Genomic DNA, 27024 nt, shown 5'->3' with positions numbered 1-27024 from the left:
TCTGTAGCTGCTGTACCCTGCCGGCATCTCAACCACTTGCTCATTTCTGATCTTTGCTGCTTTTCTAGCTCCGAGTAAACACATTTCGGTGAATTGTGAATGGCAAAAGTTTGCAATACTGTTGTTTGCCACAAGATGGCTTTCAATCATTTGGTTTGCGGGCACACTTTTGTAACTATGTGGAATTACATTTTAATTAAAGCACCTAAATGTGACCAATTTTGTAAACCTGAATACTTATAGATGCTTTTGATTATTATACTATGTTTATGACATATTATCTACTCACCACATATTTTCTGAAACATAATCCCTTGTCACATTAGATCATGCAAATAATTTTCTGCTACCCTTCAGTTAAATGTCTATTATGCTGCTATTCCTGATGTCATTCACTGATTGTTCTTCATTCTCACTGGGCTTCTGACCCGTGAAGTTATTTTACCATGACACAATACTTGGTGCTTTTCAGAAACAGAAACTGGGGGAAGGGAAGTGTGAGAAGTAACCATGTTTACAATTTACTGAACAAATGGCAATCAAAAATTGCTTTCTGTGACTGGGGATAAAAACTATCAGCCAGAATATAAAATAAAGCTAATCCTACTTCTTCAAAGCAGACCCTTCATTGATTACATCTGTTACATTTTCAGTTGGAAATAGCAAACTCATCAAGATAATGATAATTTTTACAAGGTAAGGGGCAGACTTGTGTGGAGCACAAAAACTGGCAATGATTTGTTGGGCTGAATATTCCAGCTGTCTGCTGTAAATGTTTGGAGTAGTGGGTAGGATTCATCTGATACAATCAGAAAGCAAACTTTGCTTGATTTAGAAGGTAAATACTGTCTTCAATTCTCAATTTTTTAATCTATCTTTCTTCGTATTTACTATTCTAACACTTGTATTTTTCTCTCTCAAGCGTTCTTTTTCTGTTTCTTTCCTGCTGTTTTGCCTTTTCGAACTTACTTGCTGTTTTGCTTCTGCCTGCCTTGCCCTGTCCTCATCTGTAAAACTGAAAACATCGAAGGCAGAAACATCAGGATTCAGTCCTAACAGGTCTGAGGCAAAAGCATCAAGGTTTCATGACAAGACTGCTGGAGGTAGTTAAGAAGGGGGCTAGCAATCTGAGAAACCTTGGACTTACAGGTATCAGAATGGCAAGTCCTAGCACTCCTATAAACATTTGTTTCTCTTTCACTCTTACTAAATCTTTGTACAAGTGAACATCAACAAGTAGTAATGAAAAAGTTTCCCTGCTGAAAATCTGAAGGTGCTGGATATCCAAGCAACACACAGAAAATGCTGGAGGAACTCAGCAGGCCAGGCAGCATCTATGGAAAAAAGTACAGTCGACGTTTTGGGCCGAAACCCTTTGGCAGGACTGGCTGATGATGAGAGTCTAAATGTTGTTCTTATACTTTATACTTTATTGTCGCCAAACAATTGATACTAGAATGTACAATCATCACAGCGATATTTGATTCTGCACTTCCCACTCCCTGGATTACAAATATTAAAAATAGTTAAAATTAGTAAATATTAACAATTTAAATTATAAATCATAAATAGAAAATAGAAAAATGGGAAGTAAGGTAGTGCAAAAAAACCGAGAGGCAGGTCCGGATATTTGGAGGGTACGGCCCAGATCCGGGTCAGGATCCGTACAGCAGTCTTATCACAGTTGGAAAGAAGCTGTTCCCAAATCTGGCCGTACGAGTCTTCAAGCTCCTGAGCCTTCTCCCGGAGGGAAGAGGGACGAAAAGTGTGTTGGCTGGGTGGGTCGAGTCCTTGATTATCCTGGCAGCACTGCTCCGATGGCGTGTGGTGTAAAGTGAGTCCAAGGACGGAAGATTGGTTTGTGTGATGTGCTGCACCGTGTTCACGATCTTCTGCAGCTTCTTTCGGTCTTGGACAGGACAACTTCCATACCAGGTTGTGATGCACCCTAGAAGAATGCTTTCTACGGTGCATCTATAAAAATTAGTGAGGGTTTTAGGGAACAGGCCAAATTTCTTTAGTTTTCTCAGGAAGTAAAGGTGCTGGTGGGCCTTCTTGACAGTGAACTCTGCTTGGTTGGACCAAGTCAGGTCATTTGTGATATTGACCCCGAGGAACTTAAAGCTTTTGACCTATTCCACTTGCGCACCACTGATGGAAATTGGGTTGTGTGGTCTGCTACTCCTTCTGAAGTCAACAACCAATTCCTTCATCTTGCTGACGTTGAGGGATAGGTTATTGTCTTCGCACCATGCCACCAAGTTCTTAATTTCCTCTCTGTACTCAAACTCATCATTACCCGAGATATGGCCTAGAATTGTTGTGTCATCAGCAAACTTATATATTGAGTTTAATGGAAACTTGGCTACACAATCATGGGTGTACAGTGAGTACAGCAGGGGGCTGAGTACACAGCCTTGTAGGGCACCAGTGCTCAGAGTGATTGTAGAGGAGAGCTTGTCCCCTATTTTTACAGCCTGGGTCCTGAATAAGCTCCCAGGATTTAGGAATCGTGTATAAGGAATGGATGTGGGAGTAAACCATTGAGCCCGTTGTTCCTGCTCTGTTATTCAGTAAGATCATGGCCATCTTATAAATTGTAATTGCATTTACCAGCTTTAATTCACTGCGTATACACTCTGTGGCCACTTTATTCGGCACACCTGTATACAATGTTCATTAATGCAAATATTTAATTAGCTAATCATGTAGCAGCAATTCAATACATAAAGCATTGCACGCATGTCAAGTAGTTTAGTTTTTCAGATTAACCATCAGAATGGAGAGGAAATGTGATTTAAGTGACTTTGACCATGGAATGATTGTTGATGCTAGACGGGGTGGTGTGAGTATTTCACAAACTGCTGATCTCCTGGGATTTTGTCTCTAAAGTTATAGAGAATGGTGCGAATAACAAAAAAAAATACAGTGAGTGAGAGTTCTGTGGGTGAAAACGCCTTGCTAATGAGAGAGGTCAGAGGAGAATGGCCAGACTGGTTCAAGCTGACAGGAAGGGGACATTAATTCAAATAACCACACATTACAGTAGTGGTGTGCAGAAGAGCATCTCTGAACACAGAACACGTAGAACCTTTAAGTGGATGGGCTACAGCAGCAAAAGATCTCGGTTTCCTCCCACAGTCCAAAGACATACTGGTTGGTAGGTTAATTGGTCGTTGTAAATTGTCCCACGTTTAGGCTAGGATTACGTCAGGGGACTGATGGACAGTGCATTTTGAAATGCAGCTGAGCCTATTCTGTGCTGTATCTCAATAAATAAATAAACAAATACTCCTGTATTAGGTACCTCCTGTACCTAATAAAATGGCCACTGAGTGTATGTTCACTGAATTCATAATTAAGTGTTGAAGAATCATTCTGCAATATAGTTAGGGGTTTTCAGAGCACTAACAACTTTGGCACTTTATAGAATGAATAAAAAAATGTTCTGAAATATTTTTGGGATATGTTATCTGTTAGGTTTTCTTCAGAAAAAAGGGGCTATATATATATTAGCTTTTTATTAAGTTTGGTTGGAACAAGTACATCATATAAAATATAATTCTGGATTTTTGCAGACAATATAAATAGAACTTTACCAATATTGTTCTCTTTCCAAGAATGAAAACAAATTTGTAGATCTTTGTAACATTTGTTTGACATTTCAATTCTTTGTTCTTTAAAAGGCAATGGGTACCCCATTTATTCCATTGTTGCATTGTCAACCATGTTTCCCTCTTTAATGTCAATTATACATGGACTGGAGAATTTCCAAAAAATTCTTTTATCAAGAGCAGCTGCTTGTGCTTATGAATGCTTAATACACAGCAACAAATTATTTTAGTTTTACATTTGCCTTTCACTTTTCCCCTTCAAGCATGCTTCTTTATAATGAAGTGATTATAAACTTTAAGGGCTTTTGAGCAAATGTTGAGTGTAATCTGTTGTCCTTTGGAGACACAACACCCTCAACAGGAGATGTTATTATTTATGTTCTTTTTAATGCCACATTTTGTGGCAGGATAAATCGTGAAGCCAAGCATTTTCTTTCCTTCATGTAGATGTCTCAGCCAAGACTAGCATTTATTGTCCATCCTTAATTGTATTTGAAAAGAAGGTATTGAGTTGCCTTCTTGACAGCAATTTGCTTGTTAATTTTAAATAAAAATAAAATCTATTGCAACTCAAATACACTTTATGTTCTATTACTGCAGCCACTTTAGAGAGAGAAAGAGAAGAAGTAGAATATTTATTTTTCACTGCAGTCTGGTGGGGATTAGAATTTTAGTGCCTGAGAAGGTGTAGAATCCTCACATTTGAGTCACAGTAACCTGCAAGGCCGTGAAGCAAGAGCTAGAAAATGGGATTTGGTTTTATAGCTGTAATCACCTGGATGGGCACTGTGATTCAACCAATAACACCAATAAACTAAGGAACTGAGAAAATTATAGTGGAAAAAATGGAAGTGAAAGACATGCAAAATGTGAGAATGCTCAGATGCTGGATTTGGCTTTAAGGATCCAAAATCAGATCACCCTTGTGGCTTAATGGGAAGCTGCGCTGTTGAGCCATAAAGACTAAGGTTCCAGAGTTAATCTTTAATTCTTCCAGAATATGCTTGCCTGCACTAGGACCAGTACAATTGGAGACTATTCCTTGATTGAAACAAGCAAAAGTTGACCCCTTTTTATAACTGATCAATATAATTTTGGTCACGAAAGAATGAAGGGATATGATGTTAATATGGGAAAGTGTCATTGAGTGCAAGGATCGGTATGATTCCGTTGTCGCATTCATGCAAGACCATTCGTTGCCCAGTAAAGTCCTGTTTTCTTTCTAAGAGTTTTTTTTGCCATACTCTGTGATACTGAGAGAAGGAATTTTGCCCACACATATTTCACTTGCTACTTACTGGTCCCTTTGGTCAAGAAATTAGGTGTGGTTGTTGACAGCCAGCTGAAGTGGAATGAGAGATATTATAGGGAATTTTTTTTAGATTATGAGAACACTCAGTCCTTGTTTATTGTCATTTAGACATACATGCATTAAGAAATGATACAATGTTCCTCCAGAGTGATATCACAGAAAAACAGGACAAACCAAAGACTAACGCTGACAGAACCACATAATTATAACATATAGTTACAGCAGTGTAAAACAATACCATAATTTGATAAAAACAGACCATGGGCACGGTTAAAAAAAAAAGTCTGGAAGTCCTGAGTCGATCGACTCCCGAGTCCCCAATAGCAGGCGGCAAAGGGAGCAACTCCCTGCCATAAACCTCCAGGCATCGACAACTGCCAATGCATTGGAAGCACCCGACCACAGCCGACACTGAGTCCGTCCATCTGAAAACTTCGAGCCTTTCCGATACAGCCTCCGGAGCGCCATCCTCTACCGAGCGCCTTTGACCTCGCCTGGCTGCCGAAACAAGCAAAGCCGAGGATTCAGGGCCTTCTCCTCCAGAGATTCTGGACCACACAATAACAGCAGCAGCGAAGGGGACATTTCAGAAGTTTCTCCAGATGTTCCTCCGTACTCTCACGTCTGTCTCCGTCAAATCAGAATTGTGCACGGTCCCCTACTTGACAAGTAACAGACATCACCACCGAAGTGGCCGCGTGCACTGCATCGCGCTGCCATCTTCTCCTCCTCCTCCTTGAATTTAGTCAATCAATTGAAGCAAATGGCAAATATTTTGTCAATTTAAAACAATAATTTATAGTAATGTTTATCTTCCTGAGGATTAGATATGCATTTTAGTGTTCCCTGACTATTATGTATAAAATGTATTAGTGAAGAAGCTTTGTGTCTATATTCCACACAGTTAGCTATTTTACAGATCTCCCTCAAGTAAGTCAGTTGAGCCTATCCTGTGTGTAAGTGGAAAAATCCTTTACTGTGCTGAGTTGGCAACACATTGCAAGAAAAGGTGTCTGTTGACTTTTCTGTGGTAGGAGGTCATTTGGCTACATAAAGAAATTTTCCTTCGCTTGGAGACAGTGATTAATGATCAAATACTTGTTTAAATTGTGAATCTCAGTGTGGATCTAGAATTGAATCTGAGATGTTCCGGAGTTGCATGGGTTTCTAGAGAGGTTTGTCCCATTGAGGCAGGGAAAGGGAGTAGGGTGAAGGAACCATGGTTGACAATAGTCTTGTCTTGTCCATACTGCACCAACTGCCACAGCTGGGCTATAAATGTGCAGGAGCAATGTGTGGTTAAGTGCCTTGCTCAAGAACACAACACGCTGCGAACACGCGACCTTCAGAATCACTAGTCCAACACCTTAACCACTTGGCCACGCCCCAACACCTAAGTAGGATATCTATTCAAGAGGGAGAAGGAAACATACTTAATGTTTAGGATGCAAGGATCAGATATAAGGTAGCCAGAAGGATCTTAAGAAAGTTGAGCTAGAAGCGGACATAAGAAGGTCTTGGCAAGTAGGATTAAGGAAATCCCCAAGGTGTTTTTCAGGTATAAGAAGAACAGGAGGATAACTAGAGTGAGGGTAGGACCAAACAGGCATAAAAGTGGAAACGTACCTGGAGTCAGAGGTCGTAGGGGAGGTCCTTAATGAATACTTCGCTTCGGTATTCACCAGTGATAGAGACCTTGACAAATGTGTGGACAGCCTAGAAACAGGCTGGAACATGTTGATATTAAAAAAGAGGATGTGCTGGAACATTTGGAAAACACAAGGGTAGATAAGTCCCCAGGGCTAGAAGGCACATACCTCAGGTTACTACGGGAAGTGATTACTGTACCTTTGGCAATGATCTTTGCATCCTCACTGGCTAAAGGAGTAGTACCAGAAGTCTGGAGAGTGGCAAATGTTATTCCTTTGTTCAAGGAAGGTAATGGGGATAATCCTGGGAATTATAGACGAGGTGAGTTTTACAGAGTGGTGGATAAACTATTGGAGAGGATTCTTAGAGACACAATTTATAAGCATTTGGAGAAGCATTGTCTGATTAGGGATTGTCAGCATGGCTTTATGAGGGGCAGGTCATGCCTCATGAGCCTGATTGAATTATTTGAGGAAGTCACAAAACAAATTGAAGAAGGCAGAACAGTGGATGTAGTGTATATGGATTTCAGTAAGGTGTTCACCAAGTTACCCCAAAGTAGCTCATTCAGAAAACCAGGAGGCATGAGATCCAGGAAACTTAGCTGCATGGATTTAGAATTGCCTTGCTTACAGAAGGCAGAGAGTTGGTAGTAGATGGAGAGTATTTCGCCTGAAGCTTGGTTGGGTTCCACTGGAATCTGTTCTGGGACTCTTACTCTTTGTGATTTTTATAAATAACTTAAATGGGGAAGTGGAAGGGTGGGTTAGTAAATTTGCAAAGACTCAAAGGTTAGTGGTGTTGTGGATAGTGTAGAGCAGCCTTTCTCAACCTTTTTGCCCTGGAGGAACCCTTGAAATAATTCTCAGGACGCAGAGAACAACTGTGTAAAAATTATTATATCGACACCTCGTGGTACGTTAGCGTGATCAGTAAGTTGTCGCTATAATAATCCAAAAATAATTATCAATGTTCTTTTGAGTAGAGAATGAATTTTTAGCCAACATTTCTTGGAAGAAAAGCAGGTAGTTAAGCTTAGCTTACCTTGAAATTAATCTCTCTCTTTCCCTTTTATAAGTTTTAAAAATAAGGTAAACATAATAAATTTCTGTTGAATAACAGGTTTAAGCCAAAATAGGATTTAATTTTTCTGAAGGTAGGCTCGGTGGATTTAATTTGAATTAAGGTTGTAAATTGATTTTAATTAGTGTTATTTACAACATGAAAATTTATTGACAATGTTGAATAATAAAGTTACTAAAAACCATAAGCCAGAGCAATATGAATACGAATATAGCCTAAGTCACAATTTTATACAAGACTTTGAAAAAACATTTTCTGTGACATTATCAAGCTCAAATATAGGCCTAGCAAGTGAAACCTGTGCTTGTTTTTTTTTGCTGCAGAAGTACTCAATTCTGCATTGAATTTCAGATCAACACACACGGATTTCACCTTCAACTGAAATAAGACAATTTCTATCCTTGCTCTTGATGCTTGTTAAACAAGAAAAAGCTTGCTCGTACATGTAAGAAGTTAAAAACTGCAGCAAAATGTTCAGTGCTTTCCAGTGAATGGCAGGATACTCTTCTTTCTCAGAAATCCAGAACGTGTCCTGGGGCAGGTCAGTAAATCTCACCTTGAGTGCATGATCAGAGTGCAGCTCATCAAGATCTTCCTCTTCTCTCAAAGTCAAGTTCTGAGCCTGAGCAGAAGATTCAGAGAAGGGGTCCCTCACCTAGTCATACTCTTGTGTTGAAAGGGAGGAATAATAGTGTTCAATTTTGTTCTACAATTCTTCCGGGTGGTTTTCAATAAGACTGGAGATTTTCTGATATCCTTTCTCACTCTCAAGCCCAAGCAGCAGTGGAAATATTTCAAGATTTCCTTTTGCAACATGATTTTTCCAAAGATTCAATTTGCTTTTAAATCCAAGAATCTTGTTACTTGAAGTTAAAGCATTTTCTCCAGGGCCTTACACAGACTTGTTCAACTGGTTCATATGATGAAAAATATCTGCTAAGTAGGGTAGTTTCTGCAGCCATTCTTCATCTTCAAAGCACTCAGCAAAATCTGGCCCACTATTTTCTTAAAAATATTCCTGCAATTCACCATTCAGTTCAAATACCCTGTTGAGAACTCTTCCTCTGCTAGGCTACCAGATTTCTGTATGTAACAGGAGATTGGTGTGCTCTTTGTTCTGGTTTTCACACAGGGGAGGTTGGGAGAGGTAATTCGAGAGGAAGAGGCTGATGTCATAACCCGAGTTGGGCGAATCCATTCAATGATCAGAAAATGCACTTCCCCCTCCTCATCAGCCTATCGTCCTTCCCTCCATGCAATACAGCACTCGCCAATTGATAGGATTCAAATCCTAAGAAGTGGTAAATGGAGTTCAGTCTGGAGAAGTGTGGAGGAACAGAGAGATCTTGAGGTCCTTTAAAGTTGCTGCACAAGTTGATGGGGTGATTAAGAAGGTGCATGGTGTGTTGGCCTTCAAGAGCTATGAAGTAATGTTGCAGCTCTACAAAATTTTGGTTAGACCACACTTGGAGTATTGTGTAAAGTTTTGGTCATCTCATTATAGGAAGGATGTGGAAGCCTTTAGAGAGGGTGCAGAGGAGAATTACCAGGACGTTGGCTGCATTACAGACTATGACTGATGAGCAAAAGGTCACACAAGCCAGAGTATCTGGTTTACTGCTACATTGGCCATTGGCTACCTTTTGATATCTCATTGACCTTAAGTTTTCTAAAATCAGCTCATTCTCTCCTTCCTTATTAACTGTAATTCTTCTCCATTAAACAAGTACTGTATGTCATGTAAAATCTTTTGCTTTGTTTTCTTTGAGCTATTGAAGAGGAAGGTAGATAACCTGGTGCATAAGTAAAGTGATCATGGTTCCTTGATTGAAGCACTTAGTGCAATCTTAATTATTGAATCCTACTGTGCCAAATGTTACCTTATCATGGTGATTGTAGATGGATTCTGTTGTACCTTGAGCTGTACCTCTGGTGGAAGAAAATGAATGGGGGTTTGGAGGATAATTAGTAAAAGGCCTAGAGGTGACCACACCAAAGACTTGCATAATCCAAAAAGAAGCAGAGTTTTTAATTGGTAACAGTACATAACTCAGTGGTCAGGTCAAGGCTGTAACTCTGTTAAAGGATTATGTTTCTGTTGAAGAGATTTTTCCCCTCCAGCTGTACAGGTAGCAGATGGTTTCTATCTCAATAGTTATTGTTGAGGCAGTCTCTCCTCTACTTCTTGAATATGATTTATTGCTTGTCCCAGGAACCCACTTAGATTCAATAGGTTGAACAGAATAAAGGCACCATATGTGAGTAGGGTAAATCATAATTAGTTACAACTGTTGAATAAAAGGTCCATATTTCTCAATTTTAAGCTAATTGACTGAATATTCAAATGTTAGTATCTGTCAATGCTTAACAGGAAACAGTAAAATATAATTCACATTAAGATATTTCCTTAATATGAGAGATAATGTCTTATGATCAAATTTGCCATGTAATAGTGTTGTATATTTATAATTTACAATATAGATGCTAAATTTTATGCCAGGTTAATGAATTCCAGCTGTAAACATCATTAGCCAGCGTTTGTGGATTTTTTGGCAAGTGTTCTCTTCAGGTTCAGTGTATTGATTGGAGAATGTGAATACTTAGTGGTAGAAGAACAGCAGAATTTACCAAAATCGAAGTTTATCATTGTTGTAAAAGAAAATTTTTAACATGCAAAGAAGATACAGCTACTAATGGAGCAGCTTGTAATTATAATCATATGAATATTTTTTACTTTAAATGGCAAACTGAAAGATATCTATTTCCTGTTTCATCAATAAAGATATACATAGTAATCCAGGTATCCCCTCATTGCAATAAAGCCAGATAATGTTTTCATTCTATTATCTTAGCTCTGTGAAAATAGCAGTAAAACGTTTGTCATTAAAAACTGTATTTTGCATTGATTCTTGGCTTACAGGGAGAGGTATTATATTATTATCAGCCTTTTGATTATACTTGCTTAAGCAAGTTGGATATTTGATTATATTTTTTTAAAGCATGTTGGAAATTGTTACTTTATTTTTAAGTAATTGCAGAGATGCGAGTTATTGTTTCCTTTCTCCCTGCACTAGAAACAGGAACACATTTTAAAATTGTTCTTGAGCTTTACAGTGAAAGCAAATTTCTTTACATGTATAAAATGGAGAGTCCCATTTTAGGCATTTTATGAACGAGATTCATCTCATAACACAAAGTAGGGGAAAAGCCATTCTTCTTAATACTTAGATACAGTACATGCACGGGCAGATGGGATTAGTTTAAATTGGCATCATGGTAGGCACAGACATGTTCCTGAGAGTCAAACCTCCTTATAAAAAGTGAGCTTAACATGTTGAAATGCCAGCTATGTGAGTATTTTTTTCAACAGTAAATAATGCAAAGATGTGATTTTAAAATGTGTATATTTTTGGATCTATTGTGAAGAATGCATCCTGAATCAGATAGAGTTTTAATTTAGTTCATTAAAACGGGTCCCCACCCTTTTTTGCACCGCGGACCAGTTTAATATTGACAATATTCTTGCGGACCGGCTGACCGTGGGGGGGCGGTCCCTGTTAAACACAACCGGAATATAGGTGATAAATCAACTGTAAGTCGTTTATAAGTGGCTAATACACTCAATTTCGTTTCTAAAAGGGTTTAACTAACAAATTTAATATTAAACACACAGTGCCTATTTTCCTCGCATGAATATGGTGATAAGTCAATTATAAGTCACTTATAAGTCAATAGCATCATAACAATTTAAGTAACGTTTGGATATTAAACACACAGCGCATTTTTTCCTCATATGAACATATAAAATCATTGCAAGACACCAATATCGCTGAATCAGTGGAGCCCTGGGCTTGTTTTCCTGCAACAAGACTGTCCCATCGAGGGGTGATGGGAGATAGTGAAGGGGGTTCCTTATGTCCTGTCTATTCCACAAATTAGTTTTCGTTGCGTTCATTTCAGAAAATTCCGCTTCACAGCTATATGATGTTGGAAATGGAAGCAACGTTTTCAGTGCTTTCGTGGCTATCTGAGGATATTCAGTCTTGACTTTGATCCAGAATGTCAGCAGAGATGTTATGTCAAACATACTTTTCAGCCCACCCTCATTTGCAAGCTCAAGGAGTTGATCTTTTTCCCGCACTGACATGGATGATTCACCGGGGACATTTACAAATGGGTCACGGACCCATTCCTTTGCACGTCTTGGGTCACTGATGACCTCGCGTGGGTGATGACCTCGCATGCGTTCAAGTTCAACAGTGGGTGTGACAGGGAATGAGGAAAGGTGCAGCTGACTCATATCGTCAAATCATATTGTTTCCTCGTGGCCCGGTAGCACATGCTTTGTGGCCTGGTGGTTGGGGTCCACTGCATTAAAATGATACATGCATGTTCCCACTTCAAAACGTTAGCACAACAGTGACACAAAGTTTTCTGGATTGTGATTTCAAACAGTTTTAAACAATGTGAACTTAATTTACACATCCCAACACTAAAAAAAGTGTTTAGCTTTTTTGTACCAAGTTTAGAAAGAGCAAGCATAATTCTTGATTTCAGTACTAACTTGAAAATGTCACTTTAAGATTCAAGATTCAAAGATTCCAAGTACCCTTATTATCAAATTATGTCCGCAGTATACAACCCTGAGATTTGTCTTTCCCACAGACAGCCACGAAACAAACAAAACCATGGAACCCGTTCAAAGAAAAACATCAACCCACCCCTCACCACCACTTCCAAAAAAAGCAGATCAGGCAAATGGCAATTAAAAAAAAGAATGAAAAACATAGAATATAAAACACAAAATCAAAAGAGTCCAAGGATATTCAGTCAGATCAATGTTTGCTATCTGCAGGCCGTTCAAATGAAAATCACCCAAAATAGCAACTAAATAAAGGAACGACCAGAAACCAGAAACACATCGTAATGTGAATTACAGAGATTAATCCACCCACCACGTCAATTAAACTGTCCAAAGTCCAGAACTCTGGCACCATCCTCCAACAGTATCGAGGGAGAGAGAGCATTTGACCACAAGGACCATCTTTTGGGAGTAGCAAGTGAGAGGGAGAGAGCGCCCATCAGACACCACCTTCCGCCAGCAGTGAGTCAGAGGCTAGTAGGTGGTTCTGAATACCCACTCGACTCCTGCTCTCAGCTTGATGATTTCAGTCTCCCTAGGCATTTAGGTGGGCGAGAAATGGAGTTGATCATGGACTCCAGGCTTCTTGGCCTCGAGGACTCACGGAACCTTCTTGGAGACAGCAAAGTACCAGATCACGCAATCGGCCTGAAAGAACGCCACCAAAATGTAGATCACAGGCCCCAACAATAGCAGAGCCACATTTGAAAGAAAAGGAAGATTTAAAAGAAGTTGTTGTTGTGACCCGTCTGGAGGATGCTGCCCTTGGATGCGTTGTTCACTGGCGCCATCTTCTTCTGAAATATACTGGTGCCAGCTTCTTCCCAAATCTACTTCTGCAATTACTGCAAGATAATTGACTCCTTTTCTGGCAGAATTTTTAATTTATCATCTGCTTTAGCTACATGTTACAAAAAATGCTTTTTGTAGTGAGCAGTATTTCCACAGGCACATTCTATCAATGGGTATATTGCACTTGGGGTGCTGTGTGCAGTTTTGGTCACCCTGTTATGGGAAAGACCTGAGGAACATTGTTTTCACGTAGAGGGTGATGAGTATATGGAGTAAATGCCAGAGAAAGTGATTGAGGCAGGTACAATAGTGTTATTTAAGAGTCACATGGATAGATACATGGAGGGGTAGGGCATGTATGGGCCAAATGCAGGAAATTGGGTGGGCAGTGTAGTTGACACAGGCTCATTGGATAGAATGTCCTGTATCTGAGCTGTATCATTCTACACCTCTAACAGGGAAACTTTATAATGTGTAAGAGTGTGTGAGGGATGTAATAGCTTTAAATCCAAACGTCAATGTTGGGAAAGAGTTTTTCTAGGTTTCTGAATACAGTTCCTATGAGTTTTCATTAGAAAAACCATTTGAACTGCAGTGAAATTGTTGTCCCTGTGACCCCTGCAACCTGTGTGCATTGCATTAGTGTTCCTGATCTCAATAATGCTTCACAGGCCAATGCATCATGTGGCTCAACACAGGTGAAGAGAAACTTGAGTGAGCATCACCACTAAGAACAGGAGATGAATAGCATATTTGCCTTTAATCAGTTGGAGTATTGACTATAAAAGTAGGGAAGTTGTGTTGCAGCCTTATAAAAACTTGATTGGGTCACATTTGAGTTCTATATGCAGTTCTTGTCACCACAACATAGGAAGGATGTGGAGGCTTTGGAGCGGCTGCAGAATAGGATCACCAGGATGTTGTTCGAATTGAACTCTATTAGTTTCAGGGAAAAGTTGGACAAACTTGGATAGTTTTCTCTTTGTTATTGGAGGCTGAGGGGGCGGCTTGATAAAAGTATATAAAATTAGGGATGGGGTAGATAGTCAGAATCTTTTACCCTGGATGTAAATGCCAAATACCAGAGTGCATAGTTTTAAGGTGAAAAGGGGAAGGTTTAAAGGAGAGTTGCAAGGCAATATCTTTTACACAGAGCAGTAGGTGCCTGGAATGTGCTGTCAGGGGAGAAGTGAGAAGTGGATACAATAGCAATGTTTAAAGACATTTCGACAGACAATGAACAGAGGGATATAGATCCTTTGTGGGTAGATAGAGTTAGTTTAATTTAGCATCATGGCTGGCACAGACTTGGGCTGAAGGGCCTTTGTGTTTAGTGAAATTGAGCTTTGGTGACCCAGCTTTCTTACAAATCGTTATGTGTGAAGGTGCATTAGTTTGCATACTAATGCAGTAATGCAGTAGTAAAAGCCAGTTTTTTCCAGTTTCGTACTATTGCCAAAATTAAGTCATTTCTCTCTTTCAAAGATCTCGAGAAAGTCATCTACGCCCTTATATCCTCCCGCTTGGACTACTCCAACTCCCTGTATCCTGGGATTAGTCAGTCGTCCCTGTCCCTCCTGCAACTGGTCCAGGAACGCCGCAGCCAGGTTCCTGACAGGTGCCCGGAAGAGGGACCATATTACTTTCATCCTGGCCTCTCTCCACTGGCTATCAGTACAGTTTAGAATTGATTTTAAGGTTCTCCTGTTTGTTTATAAAGCCCTAAATGGGCTGGCCCCCTCCTATATCGCAGAACTCCTAACCCCTTATTCTACTTCCAGGTCCCTCAGGTCGGCTGACTTGGGGCTTCTGGCTGTCCTGCGATCTAAATTTAAGTTCAGGGGTGGCCGTGCCTTTGCTGTTGTAGCCCCTAGACTGTGGAACAGCATTCCCTTCCCTATCAGATCTGCCCCCTCCATTGACTCTTTTAAGTCCAGGCTCAAAACACCTTTATTCACTAGCGTTTGAATCTTCCTGATGTGGCTGATTTTTGGCTTGTGCCTAGGCTCATGTGTTTATTTTATGCCTATAAGCTGTTAGCAGGCTTTTTCCACTGAGGCTAGGGGAGAAAAAACCCAGAGGACATGGGTTAAGGGTGAAGGGGGAAAAGTTTAAAAGGAACGGGGGGGGGGCTTCTTCACACAGAGAGTGATGGGGGTGTGGAAAGAGCTGCCAGATGAAGTGGTAAATGCGGGCTCACTTTTAACATTTAAGAATAAATTGGACAGATACATGGATGAGAGGTGTATGGAGGGATATGGTCCAGGTGCAGGTCAGTGGGACTAGGCAGAAAAATAGTTTGGCACTGCCAAGAAGGGCCAAAAGGCCTGTTTCTGTGCTGTAATGGTTCTATGGTTTATATCTGTGTTTCTTGTATTTGTGATTTTAGCTACCTGTAATGGTTTGTACAGCACTTTGGTCAACATGTGTTGTTTTTAAATGTGCTTTATAAATAAATTGACTTGACTAACATATGGAGGAGATATTGTTCACTATAGTGGTCCAGATTTGCTTTAATACAAGAGTTTGTTATTTTTATTTTCAGTTTGTGCATACAGATATGAATTAATGCATATTATAAAATATTAATAACCCATGAATACATAGGACAGCTTGACCTTAAAGGATAGGTCCTTGCTAAATCAATTTTTAATGTTAGAATGCTAAATCTCAAAATTATTTGCTATTCATAATAGTTTTGCTGCTTTGTGGAACCTGCATTTAATAGAAAATGTTCAATATCTGCCCTTATCTCAGTGAAGAGGTTTGATGCCATTGATGGGGTTAGCCTGCTGCCACTGGTCAAATCCCAGTTTCTACACACTTTGAGTAAGTGTAGTGTAGTTGAGTGTACAAAAATATGTGAAATAACAAACCTGATTTAGCTCTGCATGTCTTTTAATCAGCAAGTATTTCAATAAGACTATATTTCTTTAGGTTCGAGGACAAAGCAGCAAAGGACCTGAACAGATACAATTTACAGCTGAAGAAAGCCATGGAAGAAAATCCTCCTCACAAAGAAGTGAAACAGCCAAAATTGGCCCAATCATCTAAAGTTACTATGATGCACAAACAAAATGCACCACTTTCAAATCAGCAAATATTGGATAAACTTTTTCAGTCACAAATCCATAACAAAACCAGTTTGGAAAATCCTTGTAAGGTGATTGATGTTCCATTTTCTTTAAGTGTTTTAAAAAAACAACTTGAGCAACTGTCCAAAAACAATGAAGCAGGTGGTGAAAGACTTCATCTCATTAATTCCTTGACTTCCCCCAGTGGATGGGTTGTTGCCTCTGAAAGGAAGCTGATGTTACTAAACCCTTTTCGAGTGGAGGAGGCTCTGCTATTTAAAAGACTGATGGAGAATCATATTTTTCCAACAGAAATCCTTGATACACCAATATCGCTAACTAGCAGGTAAAATAAATGCAATGAAAATGTATTAGCACTTAAGTGTATAGATTTACACTTTTTAAAGTTCATCACCAGTGTAATTTTGATATTATGTCTCTGAAAATATCACGTATTTCATTTTAACAATCTAGTGTGCTCCCATTCATGTTTCAGCTCAGATGAGTGATTGTACAAAATTTTTAAACATATTCTCTTGCTATTTTCCATATTGTGAATGTATTAAATACAGTGTACACTTTTAATTGAAACCAGTAACAGATATTTAGAACACAGACACGAGAAAATGTGCAGATACTTGAAATCCAAAGCAATATACACAAAATGCTGGAGGAACTCAGCAGGTCAGGCAGCATCGAGGGAAATGAGTAAACAGTCAAAGCTTTGGGCTGAGACCCTTCATCAGAACTCCGAATAAATATTTAGCTCTAAACCCTAGCATAATTTCAAAAGATTAGTTTTGCATTTTTCAAGAGTTTCCCCCCCCCCCCTCACCCCCCATCAGAGTTGGTTCTTTCTAAAGATTTATTAAGGAAGAATTAAGCAGTGATGATTATGATATCTGGTGATTGAAACACTTATTAGGATGTCTGAGGACACGTGAATTGATGTATAAGCTATCTGCTGTCATCTGCTATTCATCATTGACAAGACTAACCTGTTGTTTGATTTATTTCAGCCAGCTTGGAGGACCCCAGTATGTAGATTGCCTCTATAATATGCAGAAAGAAAATTCTGCTGTGAATAGGATAATTTATCTTACAGATCCCAGACTTGTCTGTAATGGATTCAAGGTACAACTAATCACAGGTATGTTGTAGATGAATGGTTATATTCCTTAAAATATAGTATCCTACCAATTCTGCAGAATTTGAAATTGTGTCACAATGTGCAGTTTTATTAAGTGCTAAGAATTTTATGTGCAGTGCACTCATTTCTAAATATACAGTTGCAGATTTTTCAAATTTCTGGTTAATTTGAATATTTGATTCAGAGCTTAGCTGTTGTTCAAACAATTGAAATGGATGAATTCTTAAAGTCTTTGCAGGGAGTTTGCTATTTTCTCCTAGGGGCAACTTTATACATGTTTTGAGCTTGCTATTCTTATTTTTTCTCTACTCTTTTTTTTATTGATTTAGTTAACTGGTACCTAATTACAAATGGCCTGGGGCATCTCTCAAGTTACTTGTAAATTATATTTACACTCTTTCCAGATCCATTAACATTGAGCCAAAGCATTGCATACACAATTCCTCTCAATGATGGCAAGGGTGGGATTCTTTATCGGGTTATTTTTCACTATAACCCTCAGTCCTTTGTGTATTTTCCACCAGCTGGTGAAATGAGAAGGTTACTTCAGCCTATTAAACTATATTTAAGCCATATGGTGTAAAATGAGCTTTGAGGTGTAAAGGCACCCGCTGTCATGACCTCCTTGCTGCTAAATGCAGTTTTTGGGTCACCAGCAATCTATACTTTACATAATCATCCATAAAACATACAAAATGTGTCAGAGATAAGGCGTTCCACCCAATAATAGCAATAAATTATTCTGACAGAATTGCTGTGTCAGTAACTGGTCAGTGCAAGAAAGAGCATGAGGGTTTTTGCAGGCACACCTTCCTCACATGGAAAAAATTTTAGGGGTCTAACCTTTGCAGCAGATTTCCAGTGACAGCACATCAAACCAATGCAGTGCACCTGGGGGGGAAAAGTTGAATTTTGGCCTTTGGCACAAGCACAAACATATCCATTGACAGAACTGCATTGCATTAATCTCCCATTAACAAATGCTGAAAGATTCAGTTTTCCCAACTTATGAATTTTATAACAGTGTGTTTAAGATTTTTGCAAAAACATCTTTAGCAATTGTTGTTTACTGACATACTATGAAACTAATATTTTAAATGAATACAGCAATGGATACCTGATCTGGTATGCACAAGTCACCAGAAGACAGTACCAAGGATTCCATTAGTGTTCTACAGACAGTTTCTTCTCCATGATAAGATGTAACACTATCCCCATCCTCGGAAGAAGCTATGATCATCAGTAGTATAATTTCTTTATCATCACCTTTTTGTGTATTTAACTCAGTCAATTAAATCTCAATTGGGAGTTAAAACAACTTAGATTTTTTTTTCTTATAAAAATGCCAATTAGCAGCTGTAGATCTGAGATTCTGCTGGAAATCTTGAGCAACACACAAAAATACTGGAGGAACTCAGCAGGTCAGGCAGCACGTATGGAGGGAAATGAAGGGCCGAGACCCTTCAGCAGGACTGGAAAGAAAGGGGAAGGGGAGGAGCAGAAGCTGACAGGAAATAGATGAGTCCAGGTGAGAAGTGGAAGGGAGGTGGGTTGAAGGGGTTGATGAAAAGGAATGATGTGAGAAGCTGGCAGGTGATAGGTGGAAGAAGCAAAGAGCTGAAGAAGGAAGAATGTGATAGGAGAGGATTAGCAAGGCTTTCTCTGCCATAGGAGTCAAACTGGAGATACTGGAGGCTGTGGTAGAACAAATGACCTTCCGAAAAATCCTGGCAATTCTGGACAATGCTTCTCATCCCTCTGCATGCCACCTTGGCTGAACAGAGAGGCACTTAAAGTAATAGACTAAGACAACTGTGCTGCTCCAAAGAGCGCTATATGAGATTATCCTTACCCTCAGCCACCAGGCTTATAATGAGCCAACCTATAGCTAGGGAAGTGACCTTGTAATCTTTGACTTGTAAATCTTGTACATCTTATATTATTCTTTCTTACTTCTTCTCTAATATTTGTATATTTGTGCACTTGTAATGCTATTGTGACACTGCAATTTCCTTTTGGATCAGTGAAGCATCCATTTATCTATCTAGTAGATCATGGAACAAATGGAAGGAGATAAGGAACCACAGAGTGATGCTGGGCAGGTCATGAGGAGGCCACAGGAATGAGGAATTTTTCATTCCTCATCACCTTCCTCACCCTTTCCCCTACTCCTCCCTCACCTTCATGACTTGACCATCATCTATATTCTGGTCCACACCTCCTCCTCTTTATTCCGTGGTCGACAGCCCTCTCCTAACCTATTCCTTTTTCAGCCCTTTATTTCTTCTGCCTACCACATCCTAGCTTCTTATAACATGCTCTTTCATGCCACACTCACCTAGACTCAGCTATTACCTGCCCTCTCATGCTCCTCCCTGTCCTCCCTTTTTATTCCGGCTCCTGGCCCCTTCCTTTCCAGTCTTGATGAAGGATCCAGGCCAAAACACTGATCCACAGATGCTCCCTGACCTGCTCGATTTCTCCAGCATTTACTATGTGTCACTTAACTGCTATAATGCTCTTAATTTTGATTAATCTTGAATAAATCCAGTGGTAGGGATGGAAAAGACACTTCAGTGTGCCTGCCGCTGCATTGAAAAGGAATGTTGCTACCTCTATCCATTGGCAATAACTACAGAGTGGACTGCACCATCTCTCTTTTTACTTCAGGGGGTTATTAGTGAAAAGGAAAGAATGTGGGGAAGTGATGGAACTTAATTATTACCTGAATTATGAAGATATGTTTAGTTTCTGTTTTAAAAAAAAGAAACAAATATAGCTGATTCCATTATATCAATTGTAGCCATGAGTTAAATTATTAATCCTTGGTGTTTGAAAAATAGAATTTTTTTTTGAACAAGTGTTTTGCTTTTATAATGAAACACTGAAACCCAACAGAAGTCTCTCTGTAGTAGGAAAAAAAGAGGGAAAAAACTGAAATAAAAAGCTGCTGACTGGGTTATAAATCTTACTAATGGGAGTAGATTCTCAGCGGATGGAACAGGAGAATATTTCCACTTGAGACTCTTTAAAACAGAATGGTTATTTCCAAGAAAGGTCACCAAGTGAAGATTTATTTTCCTCTTGCTGAGATGATAGTTTTTAAGTGTCCCTGCTAGGAAGATCTTCTAACATATATGTGCAATTCAGCAGTACGTCACTCACACATTCCACTGGGGCTTGCTCCTTGTGCAGGGTGATGCAGGCACTGACCCTGGATGAAATTTGTTATTAAACATATTTGACAACTGATTCCTTTTCTTGGGGAAAGACACGCTGCCTTGTTTAAATCTGCTTAGTATGGCCATCCCCGAGAGGTTGCCAAATGTCACTCAGGCCATGTGGGAATTGTTAACACAAGGAGCAAGTCAGAGCCTGAGGCAACTTTTGATAAACCTTGCAAAGGTTTGCAGCTGTAGTTAACTTAAGCTGAAATAGCTATAGCACTTCAATTTCAAAACATAACTCATTTATACTTGTCACTTCATTGTGGTACAGCAGGAAAGTTTCTTAAGTTAGTAACTATATTTAACTTTTAAATCACTAAACCAAATATAACCAATATTGACTTAGAAGTTAAGAATTATATGTGCTGCATAAAATTTAAAAAATAATGTCAAGTCTACAACATAACTTCCTTTCTTCATGATTAGATAACGCAACAGGAGAGCATCATTTGGAAATTCAAGCGATGACTCGGTGTTTACCTTTCTACGGTATATCAGATTTACGAGAGATCCTGATTGCAATTTTAAATAAAAATGCTCAGCATTTGCACCAGTGCAGACCTTTAAAGATTGTAAATTATTTGGAGGTAAGACACTTATGGAAAGTACCCCAAAAATTAATACATCAAGTTGGCAGGTGATTCTAGTGGAGGTCTAAATATTTTAGGAATGAAAAGGATAAAAGTGTCATTAAAGTAGCTTTCCTTGTTTGATTTGCTTTGATCTTCACTCGTCAAGTTAATTAATTGGGACTGTACAATATTAGCAAATACTATGTTTCACTTTTTAATATTAATTATTGTATGTATGTTGTTCTTTATCCAAGATTGGGGGAAGGGGTGTCGATATGCTCCTTGCAATGGAGCTCTGTAACTTGACAGCTTGGGAATGCTTGTAAGCGATGGAATGTCTTCCTCACTCTATTTTTGCTTCCTTGCTCAGAGGAAATTCATTCCCTCTACTCTGCTGTTGATAGCTCCAAGTGAAATTAAGCAATATAGGGAATTGTGGGTACAAATCTAACCACAATAATATTATGGTACAACATATTGGTTCATTCATGAAGATACTTCTTTGTTTCTTTAAAAAAAAGACAAAGTTTTCAGTACCTTAAAGCCATCTTAAACAACAGGCCTCATTCCCCAGCCATTAGTTTCAAGCGATTACATCTGAACTGGTTTGAAATTGGGATATGACAGTATAAATTCACAAATTTATAGAAGGGTTATTGAGGAGGGTAAAAAGAGGATGTTTAAAAATCGTCAAAGATTGATGAAGGTCTGGAATTTGCTATATGAATGAATGGTAGAGGCAGGAGACCTACTAATATTTGGGAAAGAAACAAGTGAGCACTTGGAGCACAAGGTGTGGACAATGAGAAGGGCAGTGGGAGGAGCCTAAGGAGCAAGATGGTCATAATGGACTGATGGCCTCTATTCTGTACTGTAGACATCTGAGATTAATTGAGTTGAAATAATAGGTGGGGGTGTTGCGGATACTTGATAGAATTAGTCTGATGTAAATTATTTTTATTAATGCTGTAGTAGTTATTTGGAATTGGCACAAAAATCACAAAGTTTTTATAGTGCCTTTTAGAAGGAAAGTATTTCTGCTGCTCCCTTTCATAGACTACACCTAAAGAAAGGCGGTGATGTTTTTTACTGGTTGCAAATTGACATCATAATATCTGCTTGAGGCTTGCTTCTCAAAGTTAAACTCATTTGAAGGCAGCTGGTAGCCAGGCCAGCTGTAGCTAGGATCAGCAAGCTTGAATGCAGCCTTGACTGTATTCCTTAAAAGAACAGGCAGCAGCTCACAGTTTATGTAAGCTGTACCATTTTCCAGATATGAGATTTCTTATCTCTTCAGCTGTCATTTCTTCACTTTTTTTTCTAAAATAAACAGAGAATGCAGGAAATGCTCAACAGGTTGGGAAGCATATTTGAGGAAAGCAACAAAGTCAATATTTCAGTCATAATCAAAGGAATGATCAATGTAATTGTTTCTGTCTCCAAAGATGCTGGCTGACCTGCTGGGAATTTCCATTTTTTTTTGTATATTAATTCAAACTTCTATTTTGTTTTCGGATCTCCTTCCCTCATCCTCGATTTCCAGTTCTACCGCAAGATGGCTTACTTTATGGATGTGTAAAGAGCTAAAGATGGCAATTAGTGCACACTGTTATTTTGTTTAAACCTTGCCTTTGTGTGAAAGATAACTGAAGGTTTGACCCTTGGTCTCTGCCAGATCGGCTAATCTCAGCCAGTACATTAGCTGTCAGCCTGTGAAAGGGCAAAGTTCCTACCTCTCCCCACTCATTAGCATTTGCTGAAATGGGAGCCGGTGCTGATGGATGTCAAGTTGCAACTGGATCAGGTTGGGTGAGGCTCTTTGGATATTGATATTCATAATCCAGGTTCATATGAGAAATGGTCACTTGGCTGATGTAGCAGAATGTTATCTCTGAAAAATAAGGACAGGATTAAAAGTTGGGGAGGAGGAAGAAAAAGTAACTTCAGGTGAGATAAACCACAGCTAGCTAACTCAATAGAAAGCGCACACTGAGTCTGGGGAATAAATACACTTGCTCCTGGTGAATATCATCACCTATTCAGCTGTGTGCAAGTTTTAATTTGCCTTCAGAAATCTGAATAAGGCAGAATTATGGTTTGATGATTTAAACCGTCCCCCTACACTAAATAAAACCTCCAATCACCGTCAGAACCCCACTAATTCATTGTTGATTTTCTTATGTCAGCACAAAGTGCAATTTGTTTTACTATACTACCTTTCTATTATAGAAAGCAACTTTAAAGTTTCAAGCTAGCCAAAGACTTTCATACTTACCCTTCAGTTTTCATATGCAACTTACCAGATCTTTTATGAAGGTACTCAAGCTTTCAAAACTAGGGTCAGTTTCAGGAATGCCTGGTTTGTCCACTTGTGCTCTTGACCTTTGTCCTTTGCCCCTTCATTTCTGCCAGTTACAGGGCCAGAACCTAAGGGCAAAGAGCAGAGTCCAGTGACATGTATACACAGCCGTTTGTTCAACATATTTTCATAATAGATAAAGCAAAGAAATAACTGTCCTGAGTGCACCATCAGACCAGGGAAGCACAATTACATTATTTCCTGACAACGCTGGAGCACCTTAACTGTTTAAGCAAAGTGGCTCACAGATTGTTAATCTCACGATTTATCTTAATAATGGGTAATAGGTATATATTTAATATCAGTAATTCCCTGATATGGCGACAACCTGAACTGTTCTTTGGCATTACTGACTGCATATCACTGCTGTGCTTTGAAGCTACCCATAGTGAAGAAAATTCAATGGGAGAATTCATAAACCTATTTGCACAATTTCCTACTCTAATACCTTGTGTGAGGGGCCTGTATACGGGGAAAGAAATGGATGGGGTGAAATTATTATATGTTGCAAAATGCAACCAGTTATGTAATATATCTGAGAGCACATTATTACAATTTTGCTTAAATATTTATTCAAGTGTATTGATGCATTTTCTCCTGAAGGGAGAGGCTGTTCGCCTGGCTCGACAGTTGCCGCTCAGATTTTCAAGGGAAGACATAGAAGATACATTGTTAAGAATGCAGCAACAACTGGGAAAAGACTGTAACAGTTGTATTCATGGTCGTCCATTTTTGCATCATTTAGCAAGCATTCCAGAAACGAACTGACCAGACATAACATTTAGCATTATGCAACACAATTGTTGCAACTGAGAATAAAATAAGGACATGCAGCAATAATAATTTTTCAGTCCATGCAAACAAAATTATGGAAACGTAATCCTGATGTCTTGAATCTGAATTTTTGAATTCAAATACTGTGAAATTTTTAATATTCCATTTTCTAAATACAACTAGTTTCAGGACAAGATGAATTCCGTCTGAAATTATATTGTTTTTTGAACATGGTAGTCTATGGTAAAATACAGCACATGTATCTGATAGAATGCCCTACTCTTAAAGCATATTTCCAGCATGTTGTTTGAACTATGGAACATAAGATAATTAAGTAAGCAGTATCAGCAGATCCATATTTCAATCCTTGTGTCTTTGCTTTCTCACAGTCAATAAAAGTTGAAGAATTTATTCCTTCTTTCTTCCTTCTCATTTTACCTTGCTCAATAGAAAAAATGAGCACCCCCATCTTTTCCTGAATCACATTGCTCTAAATGAGCAACTAATTTAAGAACAAGTGTGTCATGGACCAGTTTGGTTGTGTCTCATTCTTCTACACGTGGGAAGTCGGTGAGCAAGCTAAGATCAGAAATTCAATAGTAGAGAATTTTTAGCCTGCCTATACTTAAAGACCATGGATTATTAAAAGAGAAGAAATGTATTTTGCACATTTATAAATAAAATATTATTTCTACTGTTTAAAAAAAATCTGAATAATTTTAATCAATAATTGAGATGTTTGTTTAAAAAATTATATTATTTCCTTGATTGCATGAATACAGAATGGAAGGGGGATCTTTGTCTTGTTATATTCTAGTTTATTATTTTTCATGTTTCTTCATTAATAGATATTTGTAACTGAAACGTTTTATTATTACATCTGAAGCCAAAGCAGAAGGGGGAAAAAATTTCAGTAGGTTGGGCAGTATCTCTGGAGACAAAAATTATATTTTGTTGTAGGTTTTAATGAATGGTTATTGAACTCCACCATTAACCCAGTTACAAGCTGACCCTTCCCAGCATTTTTCATTTCTATTTCTAATATCCATGTTGTTTTGGATTTTACCCTTATCCCTAAAATAATTATTTTGGGACCTATTTGATGCAGCCTCATGACTTAGCTTAAGGAATGCACTCTGCTACAAATGCAACATGCATTGTATCCTCCCAACTAAAGTGGAAAATTCATTGGTAATCCATCTGCGTTAAAAGTGAAATGTTGGGCCACAATCAATGAAGGTTCTATGAAGATCTGTCCAGCATAATTTACATAGGTTTTTGATAATACCTCAACAACACCCAGTGTTTGTGGTTCTTGACATCCCTCTAGTGAACCACTGCAAAATGCCATAAGATACAGGAGCAGAATTAGGCCACTTGGCCCATTGAGTCTGCTCCACAATTTCATCATGGCTGATCGATTTTCACTGTCAGCCCCAATCTCCTGCCTTCTCCCCATATCCCTTCCTGCCCTGACTAACCAATAATCCATCAACCTCTGCCTTAAATATACCCAATGACTTGGCCTCCACAGCAGTCTGTGACAGCGAATTCCACAGATTCACTGTTCTCTGGCTAAAGAAATTCCTCCTTATCTCCGTTCTAAAAGGACACCCCTCTATTTTGAGGCTGTGTCCACTGGTCGTAGACACTCCCACCATAGGAAACATCCTCTCTACATCCATTCTATTGAGGCTTTCCAACATTCGATAGGCTTCAATGAAGTAACCCCTCATTCTTCTAAATTCCAGCGAGTACAGGCCTAGAGCCATCAGATGCTCTTCATATGACAAGCCTTTCAATCCTAGAATAATTTTCGTGAACCCCCTCCTTTGAACTCTCTCCAATGTCAGCACATCCTTTCTTGGATAAAGTGCCCAAAACTGCTCATTATATCCTTGCTTTTATATTGTAGTCCCCTGGAAATGAATGCTAAATTTGTCAGTAATACACAAATGTTTTAAGAGAGGAGACATCATTATTACAGGTACTCCTATTTCATTTTGTGTCATCTACATTCTTGGAGGTAATAACAAATTTACATACAATATTTCCAAATATGTATGTGATACTTCTAAGGAGTACTCAGAACTAAAATTGGATGTATTGTCTTCCCCAAGTCTTTCACATAAAATTGTACATTTATACCTGTATGACTGGAATGTGTTATTTTGGCAAATGAGCTATAACTTTCAAACTTGTATTTCTTTTTTACTACTTGCATTAAGTGATTATACTTTTCATTGGTCGCATCATTTTGCACCTTGGATCATTGGTATTCCTTCACTGATGGCTTAACCAAGGTTCTCTGGACTAATCTACATTTCTAAATACTTCGGTTTTTTTTGTTTTCTATTTCATATATTTAAATATCTAGAATACAATTTCATGACTTTCTATAATTGATCAAGCGTAATCCTAATTGTACGTCCATTTGGTCCAATCTACAAATGTCCAACTATAACCATGATTGCAATTTCTAATCCTTAAAAAAAAAATCTGACATAGTATGAACCTTTCTTTGAACTATATGCAGCACAAAAAAATTCTACCTGCAAAGTGAAACATGCTGTTTGTAATCTCAGCATTTTATTTGAAACTGAGCTCCTCATCTTGTCCTCTTCTCACTGAAATTGCCTATTTTCCTACCCTCTATCACATCATCTCCCACAACCATTCCACATAACTGTCAGCCATTCCTTTGTCATCTCTAAATTGGCTACTGAGATAATCTGTGAGGGAGATATTAATAGAATTAAAGGAGATATAAACTGG

The 27024-nt window shown here is 38.7% G+C and overlaps 1 protein-coding gene across 6 annotated transcripts in view; it reads left to right on the top strand.

Annotated features, from left to right (window-relative positions):
• The window catches only part of pms1 (PMS1 homolog 1, mismatch repair system component), a 107769-nt gene extending 81476 nt beyond the window's left edge, over window positions 1-26293 (top strand). For 4 of the 6 annotated variants that reach the window (XM_072261688.1, XM_072261687.1, XM_072261689.1 and 1 more), the window contains 4 exons: window positions 16031-16513; window positions 17187-17317; window positions 20971-21131; window positions 24079-26293. In XM_072261688.1, coding sequence (XP_072117789.1) covers window positions 16031-16513; window positions 17187-17317; window positions 20971-21131; window positions 24079-24243 — 940 coding nt within the window. In that variant the 3' untranslated portion in view covers window positions 24244-26293. Of the gene's footprint in view, window positions 1-16030; window positions 16514-17186; window positions 17318-20970; window positions 21132-24078 lie in introns of those variants that run through there. The other 2 variants (XM_072261692.1, XR_011886430.1) reach the window with 2 other exon arrangements.
• The last annotated feature ends 731 nt before the right edge of the window (window positions 26294-27024 follow it).

This window comes from Mobula birostris, chromosome 6 (assembly GCF_030028105.1).
Source record: "Mobula birostris isolate sMobBir1 chromosome 6, sMobBir1.hap1, whole genome shotgun sequence".
Classification (NCBI taxonomy): Eukaryota; Metazoa; Chordata; class Chondrichthyes; order Myliobatiformes; family Myliobatidae; genus Mobula; species Mobula birostris.
Note: the sequence above shows the minus strand (reverse complement) of the source record. Positions and strands in the feature narration are given on the sequence as shown.